The sequence below is a fragment of the Cyprinus carpio genome, chromosome A1 (genome assembly GCF_018340385.1).
Source record: "Cyprinus carpio isolate SPL01 chromosome A1, ASM1834038v1, whole genome shotgun sequence".
Taxonomy (NCBI): Eukaryota; Metazoa; Chordata; class Actinopteri; order Cypriniformes; family Cyprinidae; genus Cyprinus; species Cyprinus carpio.
The window spans coordinates 6,941,823-6,956,302 of NC_056572.1; the positions used below are offsets into that span (position 1 = coordinate 6,941,823).

Below are 14,480 nucleotides of genomic sequence, written 5' to 3' on the forward strand. Positions count from 1 at the left end.
TCTTGTATAACACCAGGTCTTTTTAAAAGCAAGTCAGTCCACTACCATGGACATTTTTAATGTTTTTAGTAATCAAGTACAGCTACAAGTATAAATTACTGTACATATGCCAATACAACAATACAAATTAAAAACATCATCACATTTGAGTAACCAAAAATGAAAACTATATTGTTCACTTTAATGATAAATATATTAGGATCCAGACCAGTGGACAAAAAAGCTTTGCTTATTTCAAGCACGCTGCTGCAGTCATATTCTTACAGCTCACTCTTTGAAGTTGAATGGATTTTGATTGGCTGACAATACTGTAGGTCACATTTTTCTCAATTGAATGGAATTATTTATTTAAGCAGAAGTAATGGGAGGACAAATTTAGAAATTTGTAAAAGTGAGTTCTGATGGTTTTTATGTACATTCATTCAAACAAAAGCAAGTTGGATCTCAGCATTCCTTGTCAAGTCATTGGCATGTTATCTGAGCATTATGACTTATGAGTTTCCAATGTTTTCAGAAGGTCAGTGGGCTTAAACTTCCTCAGCCTCCTTAACAGCCCTACTCTTTCATCCAGAAACACAAATATTATTCTCTGCCCTGAGATCTTTTTCACCAAAAGATGAGCTATGAATATTCAACTCACACTCTTATTAGAAACAGCAAGGAATATTCTTTCAATGAGCTTATCTGACAGGTGTGCGCCTTACATGATTGGGTGAAAGCGGGGCATGCATATGCATAAGGCAGCCAATGGAGTGATGAATAAATTGAGGCTGTTCGAGGCTCAGGGAGACTTTTATAGAAAGATAAAGTGAACGTGTCAGAGCAGCCAGCAGTGGAAAAGAGGTTGAGATGTAGGAGGTTTTTATTGTTTCTGCTGTTGAATCCGATCCAGACGCCAATCTGAATATGTATATCCTGATCTGCATAAACATACAATGAGACTGAATAAGTGCTGATTTGTTAGGGAAGAACTGAAAGGAGGAGAGAAAATCGTTCCGTTTTTGTTATTGTTGTTGTTAGTTGCTTTACCCCCTCCTTTTTTTCTCGATATTCTTCAGTAAGTGAAAAGCTGTTATCAGCATAATGCTTAACAGGTCCTATGTCTACTTTCATTTGGAGTGAGTTAGACAACCGAGAGGGGGAAAAAATGCCAGGTGTGTGAAAAGTAACAGGAGTCTTGCTCTTCCTGTCATGAAATCCGAAAATAAATAAGAGAAAATAAAGGTGCAGTTGATGAAAGGGTTTTCTTTTTTATGTGTATACACATTTATATAAAAATATTTTACTATTATAATGAGCTAAGTGCAGCACCAAAGACTGCTGGAAAAAAATGTCTGGGCTCACCCTTGCTTTTTACATGCAGTTTAGTGAAGTACATATTCATACTGTTACTCTTTAATCTTGACTTTAAAATACACTTGAATATCCACCTGTTATGTCAACAAACTCTAGAACACACTCATATTGCTGTTAAATGGTAAAAATATAAATACATGCCCACTAGTATGAGGTACACCACACATGATGTCTTCCACAAATACATACTGTGAACAACCACCCAGAACATCTAAGCAACCACCTTACAATGCCCTAACAACCACACAGAATGCCTAGGCAACAACTTAGTGATACATTAACCACTTATACCCTAGCAACCACCCAGAACACCTAAGCCATTACAATACCTAGTGATACCCTAGCAACCGGTAAAAACAGCTGCATAACAGTTCCCTAGCAACTAACCAGCTCACATCAGCAACCACCTAGCAATATCATGGCAACCACCTATAACATCTAAGCAACCACCTAGAAATACAAGTAACCGCATACACCCTAGCAACCACCTAGAACATCTAAGCAACCACCTAGAAATACAAGTAACCGCATACACTCTAGCAAACCCCACCCATCAACACACTAAGCAAAGCCATTACCTATACCTAGTGCATACCCTAGCAACCTAGAACAAAACAATCGCATACGTATTCCCTAGCAACTCAACCAGTAGCACCTTATATATTAACATCGTAGCAACTTACCCCCTAGCAACCGGTAAAAACAACTGCATACGTATTCCCTAGCAACTAACAGGATAAAATAGGAAACATCGTTGCAACCTATTAAAGAAATAGAACAGTTGAGACATTTGCAATACCTAGTGATACCCTAGCAACCACTAAAAACAACTGCATACCATTTTCAGTGATAACATGGAAACAATTAAAAACTAGTGACCACCCAAGCGGCTGTGCACCTATTACTGCAGTGGCCACCACCACTTTACATGTAAGTAAACATGTCCTACAGCAATATACCGTGGCAACCATCCCCCAGAACTATAACTGTATATTGTCAGGGGAATCACCTAGCACTTCCAAAAAAAGTCACCAACTTCCACTCAATGCCTGTAGCACCTTTATATCAATAAAAGCCTAGCAACTTACCCAGCATGCATCTCTTCAGCCACCTTATGACCGGTTTTGTGCAAGCAGGAAAAAAATCACCTTTTCTCAACCTTAGAAGAGCATTCTATGTGTGGTAATAAATCAGGGTAACGGATGTTTTGCGTGTGCCATTAAGCAGACAAATTATTTTCTTCAGAAAATGCGAGTTGTACTCATAATAAAAAGTGTGTGTCAACTCAGTTTGTATACCAACAAAGAGCCTCCATACTAATTCAGGCGTGATAAACCGAAGGATAGGTCGGTGAGCAATGCGGAAGTTTGATGTCTTTTTAAGTCTTTGGGGGAAGAGCAGTCAAAATGCAGGGTTGTTACAGAAGGTAAGCCCCACCCCTCCCAGATATGGGGAGGCACGGGCTGTGTTGCTTTTTATCAAATTACGAGCAGCACCCCTGATTTTGACCACTTTAGATATTATGGAAAGCAAAACATGTATCTTTTATTTGCATACTGTGTATATGCTTTTTCGTATGTTTTACTCTATCCTGCAGGAAACTATAATCTTTATATTGTCAGGGTGTATAAAAAAATGCCAGCACTTGTCACAAAAAAGTGATGTAACGGGTCCAGCGCAATGGATATAGTCAATCCCGAACCTTTAAATGTATCAGTTGTTAAAAATCGGATATAGTCAGAAAATCGGATTTGGGCATCAAGACCTGCAGTGTAAATGGCCAGTGTGCTTTCAGATGACTGTTTGCTGTAAGAACATCATTCAGTTTATGTGCTGAGTCAACTGAAAGACTTGCTTTTATCGTAGCCGTTTGTCGCCTCACAAATTTGACCTTTTCGCCAAGCGCACCGCATCGACCCCTGCTCATTTCCTCAACGTGTCCCTATTTGAATTAATCTTTATTTAACTGACTAAATGAGTGATCTAGAATAAGCGGTCAAGTACGTTATAAATGGAGATTGAGGCGCTAATGGAATTAGCCTCTAATTTGCGTCAGTGTTCAAATTACGTTAGGATCTAGTTAATAGACATTAGGTATATCATTGGCTCACAGGGCAATGGAGGAATAGAATCCATCTAGAAAATCCTTTTAACAAGCTGCGTAAATCTGACCTACATTTCAGCAACAAAGTGCCAAGTGTCTAAAAGTTAAACTTTTCATGACTTCTAACAAGGAAAATTCGTAAAGAGAGAGCTCAAATGGTTCTTTCTTCTCCCCTTCTTTCTACTGTAATATTTTCTCCTTTATTTAACAGAAATCTGTACAGTTTCACTTTCATGAAACTTTTGAAAACTACTCAGTCTTTTCCTTTTTTGTGGCAGAGATTGTGCTTCTGCAATTTACACTTGCTGTGAATCTCGTCTCATTCTTTTTGCACTTTTGTAAGGGTGTGAAGCTGAGTTTGTGCGAACTTTGTCTTAAACTGTCAGAAATGTAATTACAGCAAGCTTGTTTTTGACAGTCTTATTTTAACATCCTTGTCTTGCATCCCTGTGGGTGTGACACATCTATTGACAATGGGAGGTGGATTCACGCTATTTGACCTTTTAAAGTGTTGAGCTGCAGGTTTTTTCCATAATACTGTATATACTTTATTTGCATATCATGATGAGCATATCATGAGTTCCTTCAGATTAACTTAAATTACAATTATTGCTAATACATATAATTGCCGTTTTATTGGTTTTTAAGCTTGCTTATTGATTTCTCGCTCCCTCTCTCTTGATCTCCTTCTCTTATACTCTTCAAATCTCCTTTTTTGTCACTGAAGCATGTCAAAATTTTATTAGAAGTTTAATCAATCAAAGCCAATTTATTAGATTAAATTTTCATTAATTAAACCAAAGTGTGCCCTGATGAAGTTCTATTGATAAAAACATTAACTTGTGATAAATCAAGTAGTGTGTGTGGCTGTCTGCTTTGGTAATAATCTTCTCTTCTATCAAATGTCATGTGACATTTGTATTAATCTAGCCCTTAAAAATTTGGGATACATACAATCCTGTTAAAGTTTGAAATAATAAAGATTTTAATGTTTATAAAAGAAGTATTTCATTCTCACCAAGGCTGCATTAAAATGACCAAAATACAGTAAAAAAATAAATGAATAAAAAAAACACAAAAAACAACAACAACAACAAAAAAAAAACGGTAAGGTTGTGAAATATTATTACAATTTAAAATAAAAATTTGAAAAATTTAATTAATTCCTATGATTACAAGATTTAGCCATTACTCCAGTCTTCGGTGTCACATGATCATTGTGAAATCATTCTAATTTGCTGATTTTTCCTGATTGAAATTTCTATACAAACTCTGATACTTTTTTTTTTTCAAATTTTCTTTGATAAAAACAAATGTTCAATGAACAGCATTTATTTGAGATAGAAATATTTTGTAACATTTAAACATTATATTTTTACTCTCACTTTTAAAACAATTTAATGTGTGTGTGTATCTATCTATCTATCTATCTGTCTGTCTGTCTGTCTGTCTGTCTGTCTGTCTGAACTAGTGATCATTTATTTAAGCTGTATGATAGCTGCTGAAACACATTGTCATGCTTCATGTATTATTCAGGGGTTCCCACACAGAAGCTGGAGTGGTTCAAAGATGCCGTCACCCTCTCCACACTGAACAACCCTCGATACAAGCTCACCTCCTCCTCAATGGTTCTGCAAGTGCGGAGAATTCAGCCGGACGATGCCGGAATATTCCAGTGCTTCGCTGAAAACATGGCTGGAGAAATCCAGGCACATACCAACTTGGTCGTCACAAGTAAGATAAATAGATATAGGAGTAGTTCACCCAAAAATGAAATAATGCCATATTTTACTCACCCACATGCTCTAGACCTGTATGACTGACTGACTGCCTTTTAGTACCACAAAGATATTTTGATTTTATTTTGGGCTTTTTGTCCTTTTTGAGCTTCAGAGGGTCTAGGTACATTTGTATGGACATGTATGCTTTCATTGTATGGACACGAGAAATTTTTTTTGGAAAAAAAAAAGTAATATGGCTTTAGAATTACTTCAGGGTGAGTAAATGATGACATAATTTTCATTTTTGGGTGAACTATTGCTTCAGGCTAATGGGAGGATGATGCATAAATACAGCCATGGATGTTTTAAAAGTCAGTGATCTCACTCTCTTCTCCTCTCGGTTGTGAATTGATCAGGGAGTTCAGAGACCCCTCATTGATCTGTGTAATTAATCAGTGTCTACTGAGAGATCAACCTTTAACACACACACACACACACACACACACACACACACTCAGCACTTAATCAACACCTCCAGCTCTCTCTCGCTTAGTCATCCTCATCTCTCTTTTTCTCTCAAGTTTCATTTCAGTTCACACTTTTTTTTTTTTTTTTTTTTTTTAAAGTTTGAGAGTTTTAAAGTAAGGCACATACGTCATGTTTCTGAAATTAATTAACAAGTGAATAACTTGAATAACTGAATATTGTAATAGGGGTGTGATACTTCACTGCATGTACATATGTGTAGAGACCCCAAATAATTGAAAACACTCAAGTCTCACATAAAATGTGTTCATTTAATAGCATTTGATAACAAAACATCTAACCAAATAGCATTTGCAAACAAGTACTGCTACAGCTACATTACCAAAATATGGGTCTGTAAAAAAAGAGAATGCATATTCACCCTATTGTTGGCATCACTGATTTTCAGTTATCTGACTCATTTGTTTTCATGGTAGGTGTGTCACCATCTTTCACCACGCCCCCTTCTGACATCACTGTGACTGACGGAACATCAGCTGTCTTCATCTGTGAGACATCCGGTGCCCCGAAACCTGCCATTGTTTGGAGGAAAGGTATGTCAGATTTGGCATGTCATTAACACGGTCACATGTTAAACTTGTAAGCAGCTTTGTGACTAAACCCTGTGAATCTTGCAGGTTCTCAAGTGTTAGCGAGCGGATCGGTGCAGATGCCTCGTTTCACTCTGCTGGAGTCCGGAGGCTTACAGATACTCCCCATAATGCCGAGCGACGCAGGAAACTATACGTGCCTGGCATCTAACTCTGAGGGACTGGTCAACGCAACCATAGCCCTGACAGTCTTGAGTACGAAAGTGTAATATGAAAAATATGTTGTCCTTAATGACTTGAAAGTACAAACGAATGCAGCGTATTTGCAATTCAGCAGAGGCAGGATTGCAGACAGTTACCAAACATGCCTTTTATCAGCAGCAATTGTTTGGCTTAATAGCAGCATTCATTAGCCAGGCTGATTGTAAAAGCATAGCAGAGCACAATGTTTGTGAAATGTTAAGTCTTTTGCAGTAATTTCACACTGGAATAGTGTCATCCTTAAATCCCAAGGCCTCGGTTTATCTTGCTCTGAATGCTTAATGATGCTGATGTAGGTTTACACTTAAGCGTGGGGTGCGTGGAAGTGTCTAAGAGCATTTTTGACATCCAGCCTAAATAATGCTGTTTGTGGTTTGGCCACTTAAAAAGAAAAGCAAGAAGTCTGTCAGATTAAAACTGCAGTGTGTAATATATGCACCATTGGCGGCGCCAAATGGATTTTCGAAAAAATACCCCCAACCAACACAGTTCTGACAAATAGATCCCGGGCCTAGAAAGCTAGAAATTTACATATTGAGCTGCAGAGTAACTGTGTTAGAATTATTATAGTTAAATAAAACTAAAATTAAATCCATTTAAAAGTAAATAAATAAATAAATAAATATAAATAAATAAATAAATAAATAATTGTTACTTTAAATAAATGTTTATTGGGCTGCAGAGCTATATATATATATATATATATATATATATATATATATATATATATATATATATATATATATATTATTTTATTTCAGCTAGTTGATGGCACATTGATGTAAGAAAATAGCTAAAAGTGAAATTAATCTGTCTGAAAAAAATAATAGAAACTATGTAGACATGAAATAAATACAAAAACAAAGACTAAAATTAAAATGAAAATGGAAAACATAAAAATAAAAACTGATTCAAAATATTAAATAAAAACTATAATAGTATCTCAGTGATACACTGTGCATCAAACTGGGTGAAAGCATTTTAATGTTGAAAATATTACACGCATTAGCTTTAATCAAGTCCATTGGACCCAGTGGGTTGTGTGTGAGATAATTTGTTCATTTGCTTTGCCATACTATATGTTCATTCATTGAGACGCAGTGTGAATATTCGAATGTTCATGCTTTGTAAATTTCATTCTGTTTTGCTAATGAAGCTGACAGTGGGAATTACCTAATAGGGTTAAAAGAACTGTGAGTAATGATGTTTGTAACGATTAAACTGTGGCATGATTTTGTCCTGAACTGTATTTTATTAATCAGGTCGAACCTTCATTTCAACACCCCCTGAGGATCAGCGTGTCATCAAGGGAACTACCGCTGTGCTGAACTGCACAGCAACCCACGACCCCAGAGTCACAGTCAGGTCAGAGCTTGAGCTGAGATGCATGTTGTGAAGCACATTTTGAAATTTAAATTTCACAAACTTAAGAACATTGTCTTCTCTGGAAGGTCTGCTTTTGTTTTTTGCTAATTACTGATGCTAAGTCAAGCGTTACTGTTACTACTACTCAAAACCTCTGATATAACTCGCCCCGGACCACTTGTGCTACAGATATGAATGATTCCTTAAATCATGCCACTTGAGTACTTTTCTAAGCTATATGAAGATGGACTTAGTAGGATGAGCTATGATGGATTGCCTGAATAAATTCCTGTCAGTAGATGCACATCAAACACAAGTCATGTGACATTGCCTAAAGTGATATTCTTGGTGGATTATGAGTCATCATAAAGAGTCTTATTCTCCTCAGATATGCATGGAAGAAAGGAACCAAGCCACTGAGCGTGTCGATTGGTGGGCGAGTGTCAATGAAGGAAGGTTCACTCCACATCAGCCAGACGTGGTCCGGAGACATCGGTGACTACACCTGCAGGGTCATCTCACCTGCTGGAAACGACTCGAAAACTGCCCGACTGGAAGTCATGTAAGCAGAAATAGACACACGCACAGGTCCACGGCAACATGCATGCTTGATACGAAACGCTCAGAAGCGAATATACTTGTACTTTTCACGTGCACTCGCTACGTGCTGGAGTGATATTGTAGGAGGAAGATGCTTGGATCTCAGATGCAGTTCTGAAGCCAAGAGAACCTTCCAAAAATGGCCTGTAATGATAGGACAGAGAATGGAGCAGCTGTGATTGTGCATGTGTGTGTGTGGCGGGAGAAAGATAAAGCGAGAGTGGAATAAGATAGGCCTGATGCCCAAGGCCAAGATCATCTCCTTTGACGACTAGCCAATGTTGCTACACTTCTGTGGCATCAGGAACTAATTAAACACACACACACACACACACACACACACACACACACACACACACACATGCACATGCTTTGATATTAATTACTGCTTCTAGATGGTTGAATGTTGTTCTCCCATGGATTGTCGTATGGATGGATGCAGAGGAAATCTCGAAGTAGATGAAATACACAGAGAAACACAAATGACAGGCAAGAGTGTGGTGCTTGTTTAATTATATGCATTTTAAAATATTATTCACAATCAGAAAGTTGTAAACATACCAAATTCACCTTAAGGTCAAAAAATTGGTCTTTCTTTAACAAGTAAAATGATTGCACATACACTGCACCAAAATGTACAAAAGAACTGATTTTTTTTATTCAGCAAGGATGCATTAAATTGATTAAATAATTCACAGTAAAGACATTTACAGATTTATGCTTCAAATAAATGCTGTTCTTTTATACTTTCTGTTCATCAAAGAATCCTGAAAAAATGGATCAGTTTTCCCAAAAATATTAAATAGAACAGCTCTTTTCAACATTAATAATAATGTTTTTTGAGCACTAAATCAGCATTTTATAATGATTTCTGAAGGATCAGGTTTCCCAGACTCCCTCACCCACCATTGGTCAGCTAGTAAACTAAACAGATAGTCTCGCCCCATACTCATCTCATTTGTTGCGCCAAATGCTGCTGTGTTGCTGCTTACAAAACACAACCTACAAGCTCGAATTGTGCTTGTATAAAAATAAATAAAAACCTGCATAACAAATTGTGAGTAGAACTTGTGGAAATTAAATTACAGCTCAACCATGAGAAAAATATAACTGTAATAAACTGTATGATTCGCAAATGTGCTTACAGGACTGCATTGTAGTGCAATTCTTTTAGTACTGCTTAACGGAATACGTAATAAAGCAATATTTAATTTAAGACACATTATTATGTGAGAAAAAAACTGGGTTTTGGCTGATTTTAGAAAAAGTCTCCTAACAGCTGACATTTAAATTATGAGATGCAAATTGAAAACACATGCGATTTGAATAATAACAATAATACCTTTGACAGTCGCATTAAGATAACAGAGTACCACAATATACTCCTACCTTTAATATTACAGCCTGCAAACTCTTTCGAAAGAAAACTCATCAGACGGTTGAAGGAGAGGCAATGCTTCACATGCTAATGTGATTTCATAGACTTTCAAGTTAATCTCATGCAGTGGACAGGTCCTCTTATTACCACATGTTAGACGACGGTGGAGCAGTCCTCTCTTTAAACAATATTAGATGTAATTGCATATTTAGACTGTTGTGACAAATGGGCATAAACTTCACACACATATTACAAGCATCTGCAAAGGACATAATTGTATTACGTGATATTGTAATGTGGTTTTCATAAATGTAATGTTGTTGAAGAAATAGTGGAACTTTTGATCTTGCAACAGTGGAAAGTAATGTTGAAGGGATGGTTCACAAAAAATAAAAATAAATAAATAAATCTATAATTTTACCCTCATATTGTCCAAAATCCTGATGACTTTCTTCTGTGGAAAAACAAAGGAAGGTATTGAGTTAAAGGGATATTTCGCCTAAAAATTTAAATTACCCCATAATTTACTCACCCTCAAGCCATCCTAGGTGTATATGACTTTCTTTTTCAGATGAATACAATTGAAGTTATATTTAAAAATGTCCTGGCTCTTCTGAGCTTTATAAAGGCAGTGAATGGGTGATATTCAATAGTCCGAAAGAAGTCCAATAAACTGCGTCCATCCATCATAAAAAGTACTCCACATGGCTCTAGAGGTTAATAAAGGCCTCCTGAAGAGAATCAATGCATTTTTTGTAAGAAAAATATTAATATTTAATACTTTATAAACCGTAGGACGTAAGTACACGATTTCCAGCCCAAAAGCTTGCCACCCAATCCAACAAACAATGCCCAAAACTTTAACTGTCAAAATGTGATAGATTTTTGTTGCCAATCACGGCTGATAAGGACCATTTTAACTTCTTAAAACAAAATAAAGATCAAATAACAGATCAAATCAGTGCAAATATATAAAGAGAATGACCAAATATAAATGTTCGTGTACACAGTAAAAAACGTTGGGTTGTTTTTTTAACCCAACCGTTGGGGTACACATATTGGGTCATTGTGTTGGGTTATCTTAAAATTTGTTGGGTCATTTATTTTCGGCGTTGGGTTATTTTTAGTTATAACCCAACTGTTGGGTTAAATATGGTTCCCGCTTCACTCCGGTTCAAATTTTAACGGTCCAGTTAGCGACTCAGTGGACATCAGCGGCAGCTGCCTGATTATGAAAGGTAAGTAACTGTTAATATAATGTTAATATAATTTTATGATGTATATAACTGTTATTACATTAAGTAATGTGTACTGAAACGTTAATTAAATCGAAAAACTATTTAAAAAACGAAGTTTTAATTCCCTTTAGTCAGTTCTTCCCCAGATCGATTGTAAATGAATATGCTATTCGCGTTTGCTTGCTAGCATTAATAAATAAAACATTAGCTGAAAGACTAGCAAAACCGTTTATAGAAGTATTACTTAACGTTAATAAAAATGTCTGGTGAAATGTAAAGGGCGCCGAAATCTTTAGGCTAGAAAAGCCGCACGGACCATTTATCGGATCGGACCAGTGACTGAAGCTGCTCGAGCGAGCCGAGCTCACACATCAGTTATGCGACAGACACCAAGGTGTTGGATTCTGTGTTTTTTCTGTTATAGAAGTTCAAAACTCAGACGAAAGAGCACAGTCGTAAGGCAATCCGCTCTTTTAGCAGAAATTCGTACCAGCGTCCCAAACTACATAACGTTACGTTACTCCTACAACAGAGCGTAAAACAAGCCATTCGTCAGTGTATCAGAATTATTTGAAAGTGTTAAAAAAACAACAACAACAACACATACATAGGCTATAATTGTTTTATATAGCCATGCATGTTGTATTAAAGCCATTACAGGAATAATGGAATAGCCTGTAATTATAGTATTTTTTTTCTTATGAAGCTATAACAATTTTGCATTTATATTAAATGTGTTATACTAAACATGTTTATACTTATGTTTTAGATAAATGGATTTCTTTGTAAAGAAAAGATTACAACAGCGGAACCTCTGCAATTTAATAGAAACATCTCAAGGTAAGTAATTATTTAATTTAGTGATGTATAAGAGTTTTTTTTTTTTAAAGACTTTTGTTTGTTAATGGTAATGAACTCCCTCCTCTGATGTAGCCAGTTTACATGCACAAACAGCTATATTACTACCTAAAGGAAAAGTAAAATCCAAAAGAGGATAATATAGGCCCATTAAATTACACTGCTCTGTACATAAACTCTTTCCTTCAGTGACTCTATTTTTTATCCACTGTTGTCACGACTAATGGTCATTCATCACTTTTAGAGTTAACTTATTTTAATTCACTACAAGACTGCTTCAGTTTACCTTTTTTTCTTTGATTCATTTTTAAAAAATATATTGAATCCCTGAAATGTTTGTCATATATGCCAACTTAAGTTTATTTATTCTTTCAAGGTTGGTACTAATATGGTCCATTACCTCAACAATGAGACAAGCCAGGATCCACATGTCTTGGTGCTTGGAGACAAAGAAAATTCCTCCCAAGTTTTCATCATTTTCATTGGAGAGGCAGTTGAAAAGGAGACCTTACTTCAAGCAGTGAATGAATGCTTCAAAATGTTCTACATCTATGATGTAAACTACCCAAAGCCCTCTGCTCCAGTTTGGGAGTTCTTGCAGGATGCAGTCTATAATATTCCTGGAGGAGTTCCTTTTACACATTGCTGCCTCTTAAAAAACTTTGTATTCAAAGTTACTGATCATCAGTCGATCCAGTAGCCAAAACACACGTTTAAGGTTAGTTCACCCACAAATGAAAATTCTGTCATTAATCATCCTCATGTTGTTCCAAACCCGCAAGACCTCCGTTCATCTTTGAAACACAAATTAAGATATTGTTTGATGCTTCTGACAGCTCTCTGACCCTCCTATAGACAGCAAGGGTCCTTACACCCATCAATGTCCAGAAACTTAGCAAGGAGATTGGTAAAATAATCCATGTGACATCAGTGGTTTAACTTTAACAGCATACGCTGTTTGCGTTGAGTGGATACTGTCCAAAATGGCACTAGGGTGACACGGAGGAGACAAATTGTTGAATAAACTCTTTTTTTTTTTTTTTTTTTGCCCACAAAAAGTATTCTCGTATAATATTACGGTTGAACCCCTGATGTCACATGGATTATTTTACCAATCCTTGCTAAGTTTCTGGACGTTGATGGTGTAAGGACCCTTGCTGTCTATGGGAGGGTCAGAGAGCTGTCAGAATGCATCAAAAATATCTTAACTTGTGTTCCAAAGATGAATGGAGGTCTTACGGGTTTGGAACGAGATGAGGGTGAGTAATTAATAACAGAATTTTCATTTTTGGGTGAACTATCCCTTTAAGGTGTTTATAACACAATGCATATGGTGACCACTGTAGCATTTTTTTTATTAAGGATATGTTTATGTCTTGAAGTATAAAGGTATGTCCTTGGTGTACACATTTGTGTAGTTTTTGGTATACTGGTATGTGCACATTTGTGGTTTGAATTTGTATACCGTATGTGCACAGATGTTTAGGTTGTATATTTCTGTACTGTATGTGCACATCTGTATTTTAAAAGCTTACTATATGTGCATCTGTGTAGGTTATGAATTTGTATACTGTATGTGCACAAATGTTTAGGTTGTATATTTCTGTACTGTATGTGCACATCTGTTTTTTAAATGTGTATTATGTGAATCTGTGTAGGTTTTGAATTGGTAAACCATATGTGCACATTTGTTTTGAATATTTGTACTGTATGTGGATATTTGTGTTTTGAATTTAACATGTATTTGAATTTATGTATATTGTTTGTGTATATTTGTTTTGAATTTAATGTGTATTTTGAATATTTGTACTTCAGCATTTATTTGCCATGTGTTCTGCATGTTCACTCATGTATTTTGAATTCAATATAATTGTGTGCACATTTATATTAAATACTAGGCTCATCAATATTGAGTAAATTTGTCATTTAAAACTTAAAAACTGTTTTTAAAGCAGATTTATTGTTTTTCTACTTAAATAAAACATCTGTATTTGAAAACTGTGTATTTTATTCATTAAAATAATCTCATGAATAAAAGTAAATAGTTAACCCAACTGTTGGGTTATTTTTAACCCAACTGGCTTTTAACCCAATCATTGGGTTAAAAATAACCCACAGTTGGGAAGGTGCTATACCAACCCATAGTTGGGTTACTTGTTGGGTTATTTTTAACCCAACTTTTTTTAGTGTGTAGACAACAAAGTCAAAACAACAATCAAGAAATTAACCAATACCCTCTGAAAAACATGCACGTCATTTTCAGAGTCAACAGTCAGAATAAACCAATTTAAATGGAAAAAGTGCCCAGTATAAGTGATCGGAAGCTACGTAATTAGCAGGTACTGTACTTCACACTCATTCATGCACACATCATGACTGTCAAAACTTTGCCATTCATTGATACTGTACGATAATCCAATAACAAAAAATTAACAACAATAATGCGCTTAACTTCATGTTGCACTTTAACTTACAGAACTACATCACATCTTTCTTGAAGTAGATTGCAGAACATGAAACAGA

At 36.0% G+C, this 14,480-nt stretch overlaps 1 protein-coding gene and 1 long non-coding RNA gene across 2 annotated transcripts in view; both read left to right on the plus strand.

Annotated features, from left to right (window-relative positions):
* LOC109061405 (protein sidekick-1-like) overlaps nucleotides 1–14,480 on the plus strand; it is a 206,867-nt gene that overhangs the window by 117,655 nt on the left and 74,732 nt on the right. The window contains 6 exon segments of the mRNA XM_042729635.1: nucleotides 438–468; nucleotides 4,997–5,194; nucleotides 6,144–6,260; nucleotides 6,345–6,512; nucleotides 7,781–7,883; nucleotides 8,272–8,445. Of these exon segments, the coding sequence (XP_042585569.1) occupies nucleotides 438–468; nucleotides 4,997–5,194; nucleotides 6,144–6,260; nucleotides 6,345–6,512; nucleotides 7,781–7,883; nucleotides 8,272–8,445 (791 nt within the window).
* LOC109069038 lies at nucleotides 11,518–12,550 on the plus strand. The gene is made up of 3 exons (XR_006155431.1): nucleotides 11,518–11,776; nucleotides 11,869–11,939; nucleotides 12,334–12,550. It is a non-coding gene; the product is annotated as an uncharacterized LOC109069038 (long non-coding RNA).